The following is a 14719-nucleotide window of genomic DNA, read 5'->3' as shown; positions in this document are numbered from 1 at the left end:
TTTTTATGAGGGCTCGTGCTGCAGCCCCTCTCCATAAAAGGAGAACTTTCCGCACGGCGCCCGCTGATTGGTTCGGCTCCATCCACTGGGTGTGGCGCATGCAGATCATGGTTTGTGCGCTCTGACATAGCAGTGGGGGGACAAGTTCCACTAAACTAACCCATATACCTCCCTAAAAGTTATCAATCCGGGGTCGTTCAGTGTTCAGTAAACCTGCTGATTTTTTAAAACTGTCTGCCATAATGTGATAATAATACATAAGTGGGATACAGACTAGTGGATGACAAATCCCACAACCCCTGCTGCAAAGCACTGAATGGTCCCTGAGCATGTATTAGTTATTACTTTAATAGACTGAATTAATCCAGCCTATAGTTACGTCGTTTTTACATCCTCTACATTGTGACGGTGCCAGGATCATCCTGATTATAGCCTCAGTGATATAATATACCCATGAATGAGTGCTCTTAATTTTATTCACGGGGTCAGGGAATGCTTCAGAAGAGGATTTCACCATTCCATTTCCCATTTGTTTGCAGGATGCTTGTTTGTGGTGACAGGACTGGGGATGGTGTTTAATCTCAGGGTCACTGACAGCACGGTTAATCCTCTATCTGGCTCTTCTGCCCCGGCACACCAGCGTCACACAAACACAAACGCACACAGTGCAGACTGACAGTAATGCATGTATCCAGGCTGAATTGCGGTAATGTTTAGGGCATGACTGTAACGAGACTATATATATATATATATATATATATATATATATATATATAGTCTGTTAACTGTTAAATCTTTTTTCTTTTACTATATTTTATTAATATTTTGCTCTTTACTATTTTTTACTGTACCAGTCTGCTGAGTGACTGTCTTCTGCTCGTCAAATACATTTCATTGCAATGTTGACCCTGTGCTAACTTGCATATGACAAATAAAACTGAAAACTGAGACTGTAAATGTCTTACCTTTTCATCACCTCGCAGGAATTGTGCAATTGAGTTTACGGGGCTAATCTTGTGAATGACGTGTGATAAACAGGCGTGTTATTTTCAGAACATACTTATATTAGGTGTCAAAATAAAAACAATTAGGCCTGGATTGATTACTCAGGAACATGATTCACTTCTGGTATGCATACAGCCTACACACAGGCAGGTATTTCACACACCATTGTTTGCCTCTGGCCTGAAACTATTTCAATTCTTTGTTGATTTTTTTTTTAAATTTTTATAATGAAAATCCTCCTCCAAGGCTCATTTTATAAGTTGACCAGAGATTAGGTGGCTGGATGGGCTTTAACTCAATAAGGGCACCGGACAAAGCCTCATAAACTTACACTCGGAATTCTCACAGGCCCTGTGTGTTCCTAATAAGGATATATGGGAGCTGGATCACCAAAAGGCACAGGAAGCAAGCTTTTAAAGTGCCTCACTTCTACAGATGGAGGAAGTGACCACACACACACACACACACACACACACACACACACACACACACCTAGGTGTAGGTAGGCAATCAGGTGATCAGAGAACTGGCTTTTCCGCTCAGCATTATCCTGCTTTGAATTGACGCTAAACACACACACACACACACACACACACACACACACACACACACACACACACACACACACACACCAAGTATAGACCCAGGGCACCACCATCCCTTTAAGAGTTCCTTTGGATGACGTCCATATAAGGAGATATTGGAGAGAGTCACATGGGGGGAAGAATGCGCTGCTCCGGTCATGTGACCACTCTGAGGAAATGAATGAATCTCCCTTTTTAAGGCCATGTTTGTCTGTTACCGCTCACATTTTCTTCTGTATTCTTTATCCGATTTATGTTTCAATCACAGTTTTAAATGATTAAATGTATCTTACAAAATAATCTTTTAAACTTTGTTCTCTATCCAGACAGTAGTTTCTCAATCTCACGCCTTTGCTTGAGCAATTTCAAAACTAGGCAGCGTGCATGACTCATGCACGCATTACAACACACAAATGTAGGCACTCCCTCCCTGCATTGCTCACTCACACAGTCAGAGAAACTCACAGTCCTGGGTAAGGCCAGCTCTGACTAAGACCGTATATGGAAGAAGCTGGCAGGTAGCTTCTGTCCACTTCTCACTCATCCCCTTCTCTCCCCACCCTCTTCCTTTAAACTCCCATTAAGTCTCCAATTCAGCCACTCTCTTTTTCTGTATGTGAGCACCATGTGTGCTCAGTATGCATACTATACCTGTTTCAATCTTCACCGTGTTTCCAGTCGTTTAATGGTCACATTTCAGCAGAGTTTCATACACAGCATTGAGGGGGCAGGGCTCGTGTATGTGTGGTATGAGAGAAACCGCATTTAGTAAATAATAGCACATTTATTACTGTGAAACAACAATGCATCTCATGTGTATAATGTAAGGCATTAGCACGAAGTCTTCTGTCAACCTTTAAGCTTACTGAATTTTTAATTCTAAAATATTATGTCCTATCTTAGAGTCACAGGGACACACAACCTTTCTTTTAGGCCCCTAACAGATGAGATACAGGGCTACAAGATTAGGAACAATAATGATATGCAGTATTATGCTTGCGTCACCTCATTTCTTTATATTTTGTTTAGGCAAAAACAGAGTTTGTACAATTCTAAGGAACTCGAAAGTCAATACTTTGTATGACAATCCTTACTCTCCAACATAGTCTGAACTCTTAGGCAAGCTTTCTCATACTTTAAGTAGTCTTCAGGAATAGTTCTGGAGGCTTTCTAAAGGACATTCAAAGCTTTCTTGTTTCTCTGTTATACTGCTTTTTGTTCTGTTCTCTGTAAAGATGATCCCACACTGCTTCAGTAATGTTGAGGTCCAGCCTCTGGGGAGGCCGATTCATAATCTTTCATTGTGTGTTTTTCTACCCAGGTATGCATTTACTGTATTAGGTGTGTTTGGATCACTGTCATGCTGAAAAATAAACTTGTTGCCAATTAGATGCTTTCCAGATGGTATTGCATGGTGGATCTAAATTTGACAGCACTTCTTCTGTGTTCATAATTCCATCAATTCTGACAAGATCTCCAACACCACTGGCTGACAGAGCCTCCAATGTGTTTTACAGATTAATGTAGACACTCACTGTGGTAGCGCTCTCCCTACCTCCTTCATAAAAAGACAATGATGTGAACCAAAAAAAATACATAAATTCCAGTTTGGATTTACCCCTTCATCAGACCTTCTGCCACTGATTTTCAGTACACTTCTTATGAAATTAGGCACACTTCACCCTTTTCTCCCAGTTTCCTTTCCTTAACTATGACTTCTTGACCTTTCCACTGATGGATCAACTGGATCAGGTGAAGATCCTGATGCATCTCTCCTGTCAGGAAGCAGCCAGTGTCCAAATAGGAACTTTGAAGAAAGCCTGGAGAACTATTGTTCAGGACCACTTGGAAAAATTACAAAAAAGTCCTGCTCCTTGGAAGCAGGGGTGGTAACTAAAAATATTTCAGCTAGTACTTAAATCAATTAGCCTGTACTAAAATGTGAGAACATCTTTGTGTTTTTATCTTATTATTGTATTCGTAAGTGTAAAGTCTTCAGTTGTTATTGAAAGTAAGTAGAGTATAAATATCCTTTGATGGCTTTAATTCCAAAAGTAAATACAATATATTGATGCCCTGAGTAACAGTAGAACATTTTCCAAGACCTTGTACCACACATGACAGACATGCAGTTAACATCTCAGCATCAGAAACAGATTTAATCTTTCAAAGAAAGGTGTACACATTTATACATTTACTGCCTTACTTTTTTATTATTATTAACAAAACACAAATATTTTAACTTTACAATGCATTAATAAACTGTAAAAACCAGTGTCAGAACAGATTGAATCCTCCATATGCAAGTCAAGCAGTCCAGCTCTTCCCCATGTCTACAAGCTCCATGCCTTCACAGTAGGACCGTGGTCGTGACACCCTGACCTGGTTTCATAGAGAAACATCGCATCATTCAAACTGTGAAACCACGCAGACATTTGTATCTTACCGAAACTCTCATGGAAACCACATGTACAGTCACACACTCACTGTGGGTGTCCTGTGAGAAGCCAGTTGCTGCAGAAGTGGAAATGGAGTCCAGTGAATGGGTTCCACTGGCCAGCTACACACTGAAAGGTCACTGGCCTTACCCGAGTCCAGCACACCATCCCCCATGCTCATCTCACTCCCCCTCCATCCATACTGGGAACTACAGGATGCAAAAGGATTATTTACATTATTTAATCACTTCAAGCTCAAATTAGTAGCTATTTTAAGCAACAGTTAGGGAAGTGAGTAGTGAAATCTTTGAATGAGTGGGTTTTTAGAGAGATTACTTATTAACATTTAAACTAGACTCAAGTGTATTTTGCATTTATGTACAAATTATTATGTTGTGTTAAGTCCTGCAGTTAATTATGGATAGTTCATTTCATTTCCTATCCAGTTCAACTTATTCCAAACTATATGAAGTGAGTTTAGTTTGGATTATTTTGGAGGCCCAGTCCACTGATGCCCTAACATCCTACTTCTTGGAGAAACCTCTGCTGCACATGATACATTCATTAGCGTTAGCTGCTGTGGGCACTGGCAATTAAAAGCACCTCACACACATTTAGAGCTCACGCTAATGCCTCAGAGTTTAATTAGAAACTCCATTTCAACATTAACTCTCCAGGAACTGACTAGAAATTTGGACTCTGTGCTTATGAATCAAAATCTGACATTTTATTGAAACTACCATGTATTAGTGAGATGCAGAGGTGGCGAACAGAAGGTATTTGCGACTTCTGCTGAAGTGCCAAATACTGCATGCTCTCTAATGGCAACTTGAGGCTGGCTCCAAAAGCGAGTCAATGTCCACAGACTCCCATCCATGTTAAAATGGCCAGCTTTACAGCCTTAAAAAACAACAACATGTCCACTACAAAAATAGATTGTCCCCTCTCCAAAACATCTATACGGTGGGTGATTTATTAGTTTCAATTTCTTCTTCTTATTTTAATAATTGATTTATCGGGCTACTAGAGTCTGATATTCCCCACCTGACCTGGATATATGCTGTTGATGCCATTCTGGAGCATTTGGAGAGTGACTGGGACATGAATAACTTGAGCCGATTATATAATATTTTATTACAGTGTATTTCTTACTAGGCAGCTCATTCTCTTGACAATGATTTCTTTAAAGCTATAACACATTTTGGGGTAAGACTGAAAGAAAGGCAGATTTGAAATGTAAAAGGGAAGTCAGAGGTCAAATGTTACATGATATTTGGATGCAAGCTATGATGTGAGATTTACAATCCCCATGTACCAGGACCATTTCCTAAATGCTGCCAATGCAAACACAGGCAGAAGAATTTTAAGCAGTTTTAAGATAAAATACATTTTATGAAAGTTTGACCTTAGGGTCCAAAGTAACATGGGATTTAGAATCCGAATATAGAATTCCTTATATTCCATATGCTGTCAATACAAAAAAAAAAAAAAAAAAAAAAAATGTCAGTAAGAAACAGTTTTAGCTTTACTGGCTTTAAAACATGTAAATATTCCAAGGTGACCACAGTGACCATCACTGATAACTGTGAACCAAGCTTGTTTTTAAGCTTCAAGAGTGGCATTGGTGAGAACAGAGAAGCTTTTCACTGAAAACTCTCCCACATTTTGGAACACACAACTCACTGTCAGACAATGAACACTGTGTGTGTGTGTGTGTGTGTGTGTGTGTGTGTGTGTGTGTGTGTGTGTGTGTGTGTGTGTGTGTGTGTGTTGTATATACCTGTGGGGGTAGATTGTGTTGATTCGTGTTCCGTGGCTGGGGCAGGTGGAAGCCAGTGACAGCGTGTCGTCGTGGTAACAGCAGGGGCGGTCAAGCGCTCGCAGATGCAGCAACTCATCGGAGCGTGTGAAGGCAGGATTGTCCAATGAGTCTGCTGATCCCGCCCACGAGCGCAACCAGAAGCGACCTGACAGCTCATCAAAGTGGTTGAATCTGCGATAGCTGCGCAAACAAAATCGTGAGAGGTCACAGGGTACAATGCTTGTTGTTGTTGCTTCTCTTTGCAATCTGGGTTTTCCTCTTTTTTTTTTTTTTTTTTTTTTAACAATTGTGTGCCAGCTTTAAACGTTTCACATGAACAAAATTTCAAGAAGGGAAAAAAAAAAAAAAAAAAAAAAAAAAAAATCAACCTAGTCGATGGGAGACAGCCCTTTTACAATGTGGGGTCATAACTTGAACCTTATCTCTGTGGCATTCATAGAAGCTCTTATTTTACCCCTAAAAAGAGTTTCTTCTTAAAAGCTCTTCACAAAGCTGCTCAGTTTCACCAAGGAACAAAGAACTCCTATGACAACAGAAAGGTCGGAGATGACCCCGCTCATACAGATGATGTTATGTTTCATGAATGAACTGATGTGTCACAGTGACACATGACTGCCCCTTGCCAGTGAATAACTTTCCATTTACCAGAAATAGATCAACAGGTAAGAAGAAACATTAACAGATTTGTTTAAAACATTGCAGATCAAGAACAATATAAAACTATACCGCTTAATCCCCATTTAATGGGCACAGGTGATTTTTCCAAGTTATTTTAATAGCATAAGTTCCACTTATAAACACCTTTAAAACCCAGCCATTGCCCTGAAACCAGTAGTTGTCAGCAGTTTTGTAATGAACTCTAGTTTACAACCAGGGTTTGTGTATACTGGCAGGAGATTACTGCTCTAAGATGTATAAAGTTATAAAAGGTAAATCCTCCCCATTATTTGTATAAAAATCCTCTGGAATAACTTATTTTAGGCTAATTTTAAAATATTTTCCTGTGCTAAATTATATGCTTTGCAAAGTTTCTCTAAACTCGGGCAATCATCAGCTACTTGGGATGTTTAAAAAGATGACTCCAAAGAGGCCCCAATTTCCTGGAAAACACACATTTCCTACTCTAGACATACTGGACTTAAGGCTTAGCTTCAGACTTATTACTTCCTGTCTGATCTTTGTCTTTGTACATGCTCAATATTCAGTCAAACAAACAGTATCTTGATTAAGATCAATATGCTTTTGCCTCTTGCAGTCTCAGTTTGTTATTAAGGTTCAAATGAAAAGTGCTTCGACACAAGAATCCTTGTAGGTAGACTTTCATGAAGCTGAATCCAAGTCTCTGCACGCCATCATATTAGAACCATCCAAAACCACAAGGTCATTTTTTCCAGACTACACTTGGAGGAACACCCGAGGTTTAAAAACAAACATTAATATGAAAAGAAAGTACACAGAATTGAGATTGCATTTATGCTGGATTTACTAATATTACCATGCATACACCTCTAATATTAGTTGTGTAGGAGGCATTTCCATTCAGGAACAACTAATAGGTTTCCTCATCTCCTGGCCCAGCACCCTAATGAAACATGTCACAGTATCAATGACTGTGTCTGTGTGCTCAGCTGTCAGCATATGTGGAGGTTAGACATTCAGATTGAGCCAGCAATCCAGTTCCACCTTCATCCTTAGTATGTGCGTTGTCAGCTAGACTGTGCCACCTAGTGGCAATGAGTGTTTACAGTTACTGAAGAGCATGTGCGTTTATGTCAGTCTCTGGTTTTTCTCTCATGGATCACAACAGAATACTTTCACCTATTGTGACTACTGCGATTTACTGTACGTCACAAATATGCACGTTTTTACTATAAATTTTAAGGTTTATGGAAGTACTTATCGTCCAAAAAAAAATGTAACCTTTGCAGTAAAAACCACAATGGATCTAAAAGCAAACAAGATGTGACTGAAGAGCAATCTTTCAGTTTTAATTAATATATAATATATAAATATAATAATAAAAAAAATCCACTGTGGTGGTGCAGAAAGGCAAAATTAGAAAAATTGTATAATTAACAAAATATGCATACGCCTGAACTGTAGGTGCGTCTTAATAAAAGCCTTTTCCTACCTGCTGCGAGTCTGGTCTACTTTGGCCTGAATCAGAATTGCTCGATAGCGTCGCACTGCCACAAACGCCAAAATGATGATCACTGTCACTATGATGAGTAAGATGGCAAGGCACGCACCAATGAGACGTGCGCGGGTCATCCTGACATCGCACCTCTCACCCATGAACCAGAAATCGTCACCTGCAAGGCAGCTAATGCCCAAATACAAGTCATTTACACATGCAAACAAAATATGCCTGGGTGAACAAAAAGATTTGCTTTTCCTTTTAACGTTCTTACCGGCAAACTGGAAGCTGGTGTGGATGGTGTGTGCAGATGCCGTGATGGTGGCAGTAGTCAAAGTGGCAGACTGAGGAACAGCTGTAGTTGGCAGTGCCAGGCTGGGAAACACACTTATATCCTGCAGAGCACTGCAGCAACCAGTCACAGATGTCGCCCTGCAGACCTGAGGGGAAGGCATGTTTAAAAAGAATTAAAGAAAATAATAAAGGTGGTGCCATTTTTTTTAAATTTTCTTATCATAAAGTGATCTCATTGTAATGATATATGCATCCAAAAATCAGACAGACACTGAAGTTTTTAGTAGTCACGTGAATATCATGCAATTACACATTAAGCTAATGTGTCACAAGGCTGAATTTTCAGTTGTACTTGAGATACTTGAGACTTAACTTAACAATTGTTGATTAGGTTCTCCATTAACCAGCTGATAATGTTTCTTATTTGGTCTAAACAGTAATCCGTATTTCAAAAATTGTTACAAGTATGTGCACTGTATGGACAAAAGGTTACATCGCTTGATCTTTGAGCTCAGGTGTTTTCAGTCCTGTGACCACAGGTGTGGCCCTGGACTGAGTTGTGAAAAAAAAAAATGTGTCTTTCTAAAGAGTTAACTGAATTCAAGTGTTGGACTGTTATTGCAAGGATGGTTTCATTGCAATAATTCAATTTGTCAAATCTCTTCCTTCCAAGATTTCCACCATTTAAAAGGGATCTCCACACCAGGTAGTTGTAACAGTCACCAAAGTAACCGATCACATAAAGTCACAAAGTGGTGAGGTACATAGTGTGTAAAAGTCACCAACACTCCGACTCCAAACTTCCTCTGGCATTAACATCAGCACAAGAAATGCGCATCAAGTGCTTCATGACATGAGTTTCGATGGCTGAGCATCCCCTGAAAATGGAAATGAACCGGCCACATTTTCAGTATCTTAAAGGTTTTACTTTATCACCTGGAGAAATATAAAAAATTTATTAGAAAGTTTCCCCACTTTTAGAATAATTCTCATCTTAAAGCTACATGACATCACTCTTGCTTTTCTGGTGAAGATGTCTGTAGCATGTGCTCTCCTCACATGTTATGCCTCTAACAAGCTTGCAGTACAAAAATGAATCACTGAACCTACTGCGTTTTTTACCAAATGACTATTTAAACTACACTGCAGCACTTCTGCATTTTAGATTTTTTCTGATGCCAAACATTAAAATGGAAACAAATAAAATGACTCCACGCTATAGTAAAGAAGAAAAAGTTTGTTAGACCAAGCCAGGTAGAATAATTAGATTTTTCATAATTAGATTTTGAGCTTAACTGAGTCAGGCTAACTGAGTTACGATGTTTACATCAGTTTTCCTGTATCTGGGTTAATTGAATTAAGACGTTAAAAAAAAAAAAAAAAAAAAAAAAAAAAAAAGGAACTTTCTCTCAGGTTAATGAAGAAACTCAGGACATCTTGGTGTCAATTTTTGACATTGATGACAAACACAAACACCCAGTCTTCTGCAGAAAGATGACAGGAAATGAACGGAAAGATATTAAGAACAATGTGCATGAAAAGGCAACCAGACTCCTCCCAAACTGCTCAGCCACCAGGGCTTCAGTCAGCTGCCTGCAGACCGGCACCTGAACACGGGCTTACCTCCGACTGTGATGTTGGTGATCCTGGAAGTCCTGAATGTCCTCTTGTTGCGAACAGCCTGGGCTAGTCCAGTACGCTCCAGCAGTGATGTGGGTTCTGTTATGCTGAGCCACTCCAGAGCTCTGCTGGTTTTGAACTCCAGCAGGCTCTGCACTGCACGGCCACTGGAACAAAAACAGAACTGGAGATTTACCTCCTTTTACGCAACTTTCTGTGACCGATCCCAAAGCATAACCCAATTACAATTTCCACTGTGCTTTAGTTAGATCAAAACATTCCAGTTGGGAAATTATCTGAGCCCTGTTGACAAACTGAGGGATGGCTAATAAAATTAATGTCGGGAAAGCAACATAGAGGTTAGAGACCATTACATAATTTAATGGACACTGACTTTAGTTTCCAAAGTCCCATTAGCTGCATGGGTAAAAAAAAAAAAAAAAAAAAAAAAGGTTAATACTTAAGAAAGGGGAGAAAAATGCAGAAGGATGATGAAGAATTTATGTTTTTTTCACATTTTTTCCCCTAATGATGTTTAACTCTGGTGGATTTTTGTGGTGTTTTAATTGTGTTTACTTATGTCTGAGAGTTTATATCTTCCCCTAGCAGAAATGATGTATTTAACGTCCCATAACCTGGGATAGGAAACACACACAACTGAGAAATGGACAGTGCATATTGAGAGACAAGGTGGAGCTAATTGAAATCTAGAAAGAGCCTGGAGGTGCCTTTCATTTTCAGCTTGTCTGCACCACCTCACCTGCTCCAGACTCCCAGCAGCCGGCTGAACCCCGGGGCTTTCTGTAGGTATGGCTTCATCTGAAAGAAACCTTAATTGAGAACTCTGTAAAAACTACTCAGCTGAAGTCAAAAATACTTAATTATTTGATTATTTCTGCTTTTTTGTGCCAGTGTGTGTTACTGTACAATCCCTCACCCAGGTAGTAGTGTCGTTCTCCAAATTGACATTTGAAGCCAACATGGGCTCTTCTACAACTATCTGCAGCAGCAGCTCAACTGACTCCACTGGACAGAACAAGTAAATAAACTAATTTCAGGACTTCTGGATATATAATCAGGATATTTACCTAAACGTAAAACACTTCAGTGGTGTTTGGGAAGTACCTCTGATGGCAGCAGGCTGATCTGGCACGATGTAGAACTTGGGACTGTTTGTGGAGCTTCGAGCAGGTGTGGAGGTTAAAGCAGAAGAGGGCTCCTGGCTGGGATGCATGGTTGTCTGCTGTGGAGGTTGCTGTGGTAGTCCAGATGTGGGAGTGCGTGTGGTCGTGCTGCTGGAAGACCACTGCCAGAACTTATACTTTTCTACTTGTTCTTCTCCAGCTCCATGTCCATAATCTAATGTTACAGTAGAAAGGAGAGGAGTATGTGCAGTAGTAGTAATAATTAGGGGTTGGGATTGGTTACGTGTTGGTGACATATTAGTAGAAGTCTGAGGAGGCGGGTGATTGTGTGTAGGAGGTGACATTTGTGGAGGTGAAGGCGTGGCTTTGCTGACTGTGTGGTCCGTGGTCTGAGACACAGACGAGGTTAAAGCAGGGTGTGAACTATCAGGAAATGTACTGTGTGTGTGGAGTGTGTACAAAGCTGTAGAGGACTCTGTGGATGTGGTGGAAGATGAAACAGCAACAGCAGTAGAATCTGTGGGCGAGTCATCACGTAGGAGTGTGTGAGCAGGATGCAGAGTGTATGTCACTCCAGTGGTTCCTGTGATGGCTGAGTTTTGGGTTACACCTCCCACGGTCAGCGCTGCCCCGGGTGTAGAAGAAGAATCGGTGAACCCTGAAGTCCAACTGTAAGCCTTGGTAATACCAGGTGGGGAAGGGATAGTGTTTCTAGTCGGGTGCGCATCAATGATATTTCCGCGTGCACTTTCTACTGCCGTTTGTGTCTCTTTGTCTGTCTGTGTAAATAAAGATGACGTGTAAGCAGAATGTGTGGGGCTCTCTGTGCTTTGAGGAGAGTCTGTTAGACTCCTTGAGGAAAATGGGAGCGTCATCTCAGTTTGTTCAAACTTATCAGGCAACTCAGATGTGACAGTCTGAGCAGCAGCAACAGATACAAATGAGTTAATTTGACTTATGTTTGGATGAACTGGATCAGCCTCCACAGTGCTAACAACGTTGTTGAGCTCTGTGAAGTGGGTGTTGAATGAATGAGTGCCGCTGTAAACTTCTGAAGATGATGATGATGCAGTGGGTTCAGTGTGGGTTTGTGCACTGAAGTCATCCTGCAGTGTTTTGATGGAGGATTTTAAAGGGTCAGAAGTGACAGCAAAGGTCAGGTCAGAATTATGTCTGTCTGTGCTTCTCTGGCTCCTCCAGGAATGAGGCTGTTCATCTCCAGATGTCCCACTAACACCAACACCATGTGCGGTTATGCCTGTATGACCTGTCCTGGAGGAAGATAGCTCAGCTGGAGCAGAAGTACGGAGAGGAATGCTGGCGCTGGACACTCTTTGATCCATTTGTGTGGCAACATCTTTGCCTGTGTTTTTAGATGTCTGAACGGATGTATCTTGTATAGCTTTGTCAAGCATGAGAGCTGAACTACTGGCTGTTTCCTCTGTCAATGCCATCAGAGTTTGAAGGCTTTTTTCAGTCGGGTTTGAGGGTGTGCTTGTATTGGGGCCTGCACTGAGTCCATGCTGAAAATATGGGTGTGTTGTATTTCTGGCAGCCATGGGCCCATCGGTGAGGTGAGCAGCTCCAGATGTTTCCGCTCCATTGTTTGGTTTTTCCTCAGGAAGAGGGAGAGTTTCCCTATCACTTCTCCCAGCGACAGGGAGTCCCTGCTGGGGTGAGGTGGGGTTCAGCAGTCCTTGATCCAGAGAGGAGGCACTAGACACAGACAGAGGTGCAAAACTCCTCTCCAGACCATCGTAGGTGTGATCTCTGCCCTCCTTCATGCCTCTCGTCACTTCTTGATCAACAGGAGGACTATTTGTAAAGCTGGTTCCTGTTGGAAACCATTGAGTGGGGTCTAGGTCTGGATGTTGGGTTGAGTGGTCCTCCGAGGAATTCCTCTCATCTTCCTGGACTGGAAAACCAGGAACAAACACAATAACAGAGAGAGAGAGACAGGGTGAGAAGAGACAGAGTGGAAATCACAACAACATAACATTGCTCTGTGTAACACCACAGAGGGAGATAAGATCTTTCCGACAGATTCCCAGCTCACGGCACAGTTGGAACAACACATTTTCACAGCATGTTAAGTTATACACTGCTCAACCTGACTCCTACTGTAAATCATGAATATATTTCATGTATTCACTGAGAACATCAGGAGGCAGAAACAGCTCTAAAAATACCAGAAATAAATGTCATTATGATTCTCGTGATTCGCGCTTTATCTGAGAAGAGAAAGAGAAAAACCTTGTTAGACTTTTACAGCTCAAACTGCATTTGTGGGAATAAGCTGAGGGAAGTACAACCAAAAGGTTAATTTAAACAGAGAATTTCAGAGCTTACAGAACATCTTATTTCCATTGACTAACCCCAATAATATTGAGGTTAGGTATTCCATACCGACAGTGTGCATATCACTTTGATTTAGCCTAATTTAAAGACAAAAGAATAGCAAATAGCACAATAACATCTAACATGTCAGCGGCGGGCGGGCGTTCTTACCTGTTGTGACGATAAAAAGCAACAGACAGGCGTGGAGCTGCATTTCCAATGGTGAGACATTTCAGTGTAGAACACCCTTTTAATCCAAAACACATGCAGTTTTTTTTACACTGACAACATGTACATGTTACGAGGAGGACGAGCAAACTGCGCAAATGATTAATGAGCTCCAGTCTTTCCTGTGGACTGTCCCTGAGAGAGAGAGAGAGAGCAGAGAGGCGTCAGAAACTTTCCTCCTCCATCATTTCCTTGTAACGGAAACCGCTGCGCTGTCAGGGGCACAGCGCCGTACACTCACCTAAATTAAACACACGTGTGTGTGAGAGGCAGCCTGTCCTGTACTGCAGAATGGACAGAGGCTTGCGGATGGGAAGGTTTTACGCCGCCTCCAGGCTGTTCCACACGACATTTCAGAGATGAGAGGAAGGAATCCAGTGCGTAAAGTCTACACAGGAAAATTACCGCAGGCGGCATGGAGGCATGAGAGGGAGCAGTTCATTAGAGCTTTTATACTTACGCCCCACTAGGAGTGCTCGAAAGACTAAAAATGAATGCTACGAACACGTAAACAGGTTTTAAGTCTATAGGTTCAAAAAAAGTTTAGGAAATGCAGAACAAATGAAAATATACCGGGAAAGCGGATGACATCATTTCTTAAACATGTGGGAGAAAATGAACTTTGGAGGTGTCTTTGTAATCAGAACGTGTAAGATCTGTAAACACATTAGCTTCCTCCCCTATTTTATAACACCATGACACCCCCATGGACTGACTTGTGAAGAAACGGTTGCTTTCTACAAGATGGTGACCCGAAAATCAGAACCACATTGTACAGGAGAAATTTCCACACATTTAAAAACAAACAATCAAAAACAATAACAATCACACAGGACACAGTTTTGTTTTATTCATATAATGCCAACAACAATAACCACGTCAAAGCACTTTAAAGTGTAAGGTAAAGAAATACAGTTTCATAGAGAGAATCCCAGTAAGCACGTGATGTCACTGGAGAGAAATAATAAAAAACAAACAAAAAAGAGAAACATCTCGTTTAAATCAGTCAGACCATCTGAATGAAAGTCTGCAAGGCTGTGATTGCTGCCAATAAAGGATTGTTTGATGAAGCAAATTTCAAATTAATATGAAAATACATTTTCAATCTT

General features: G+C 40.9%; 1 protein-coding gene across 1 annotated transcript; it reads right to left on the bottom strand.

Moving 5' to 3' along the window:
* Nucleotides 1-3616: 3616 nt before the first annotated feature.
* vap (vascular associated protein) lies at nt 3617-13739 on the bottom strand. Its single transcript, XM_085458794.1, has 10 exons — nt 13554-13739; nt 11026-12960; nt 10838-10926; nt 10661-10719; nt 9904-10067; nt 8261-8426; nt 7981-8172; nt 5808-6029; nt 4077-4236; nt 3617-3971 (listed from the first exon to the last, which is right to left on the bottom strand). The coding sequence occupies exons 1-10, from the start codon at nt 13594-13596 to the stop codon at nt 3897-3899; spliced, it is 3105 nt and encodes a 1034-aa protein (XP_085314920.1). The 5' UTR covers nt 13597-13739; the 3' UTR covers nt 3617-3896.
* Between the last annotated feature and the right edge of the window lie 980 nt (nt 13740-14719).

Source organism: Copadichromis virginalis, linkage group LG6, assembly GCF_057382275.1.
Source record: "Copadichromis virginalis isolate Kocher_CV1m ecotype Utaka linkage group LG6, C_Virginalis_male_GT1.1, whole genome shotgun sequence".
Classification (NCBI taxonomy): Eukaryota; Metazoa; Chordata; class Actinopteri; order Cichliformes; family Cichlidae; genus Copadichromis; species Copadichromis virginalis.
Note: the sequence above shows the minus strand (reverse complement) of the source record. Positions and strands in the feature narration are given on the sequence as shown.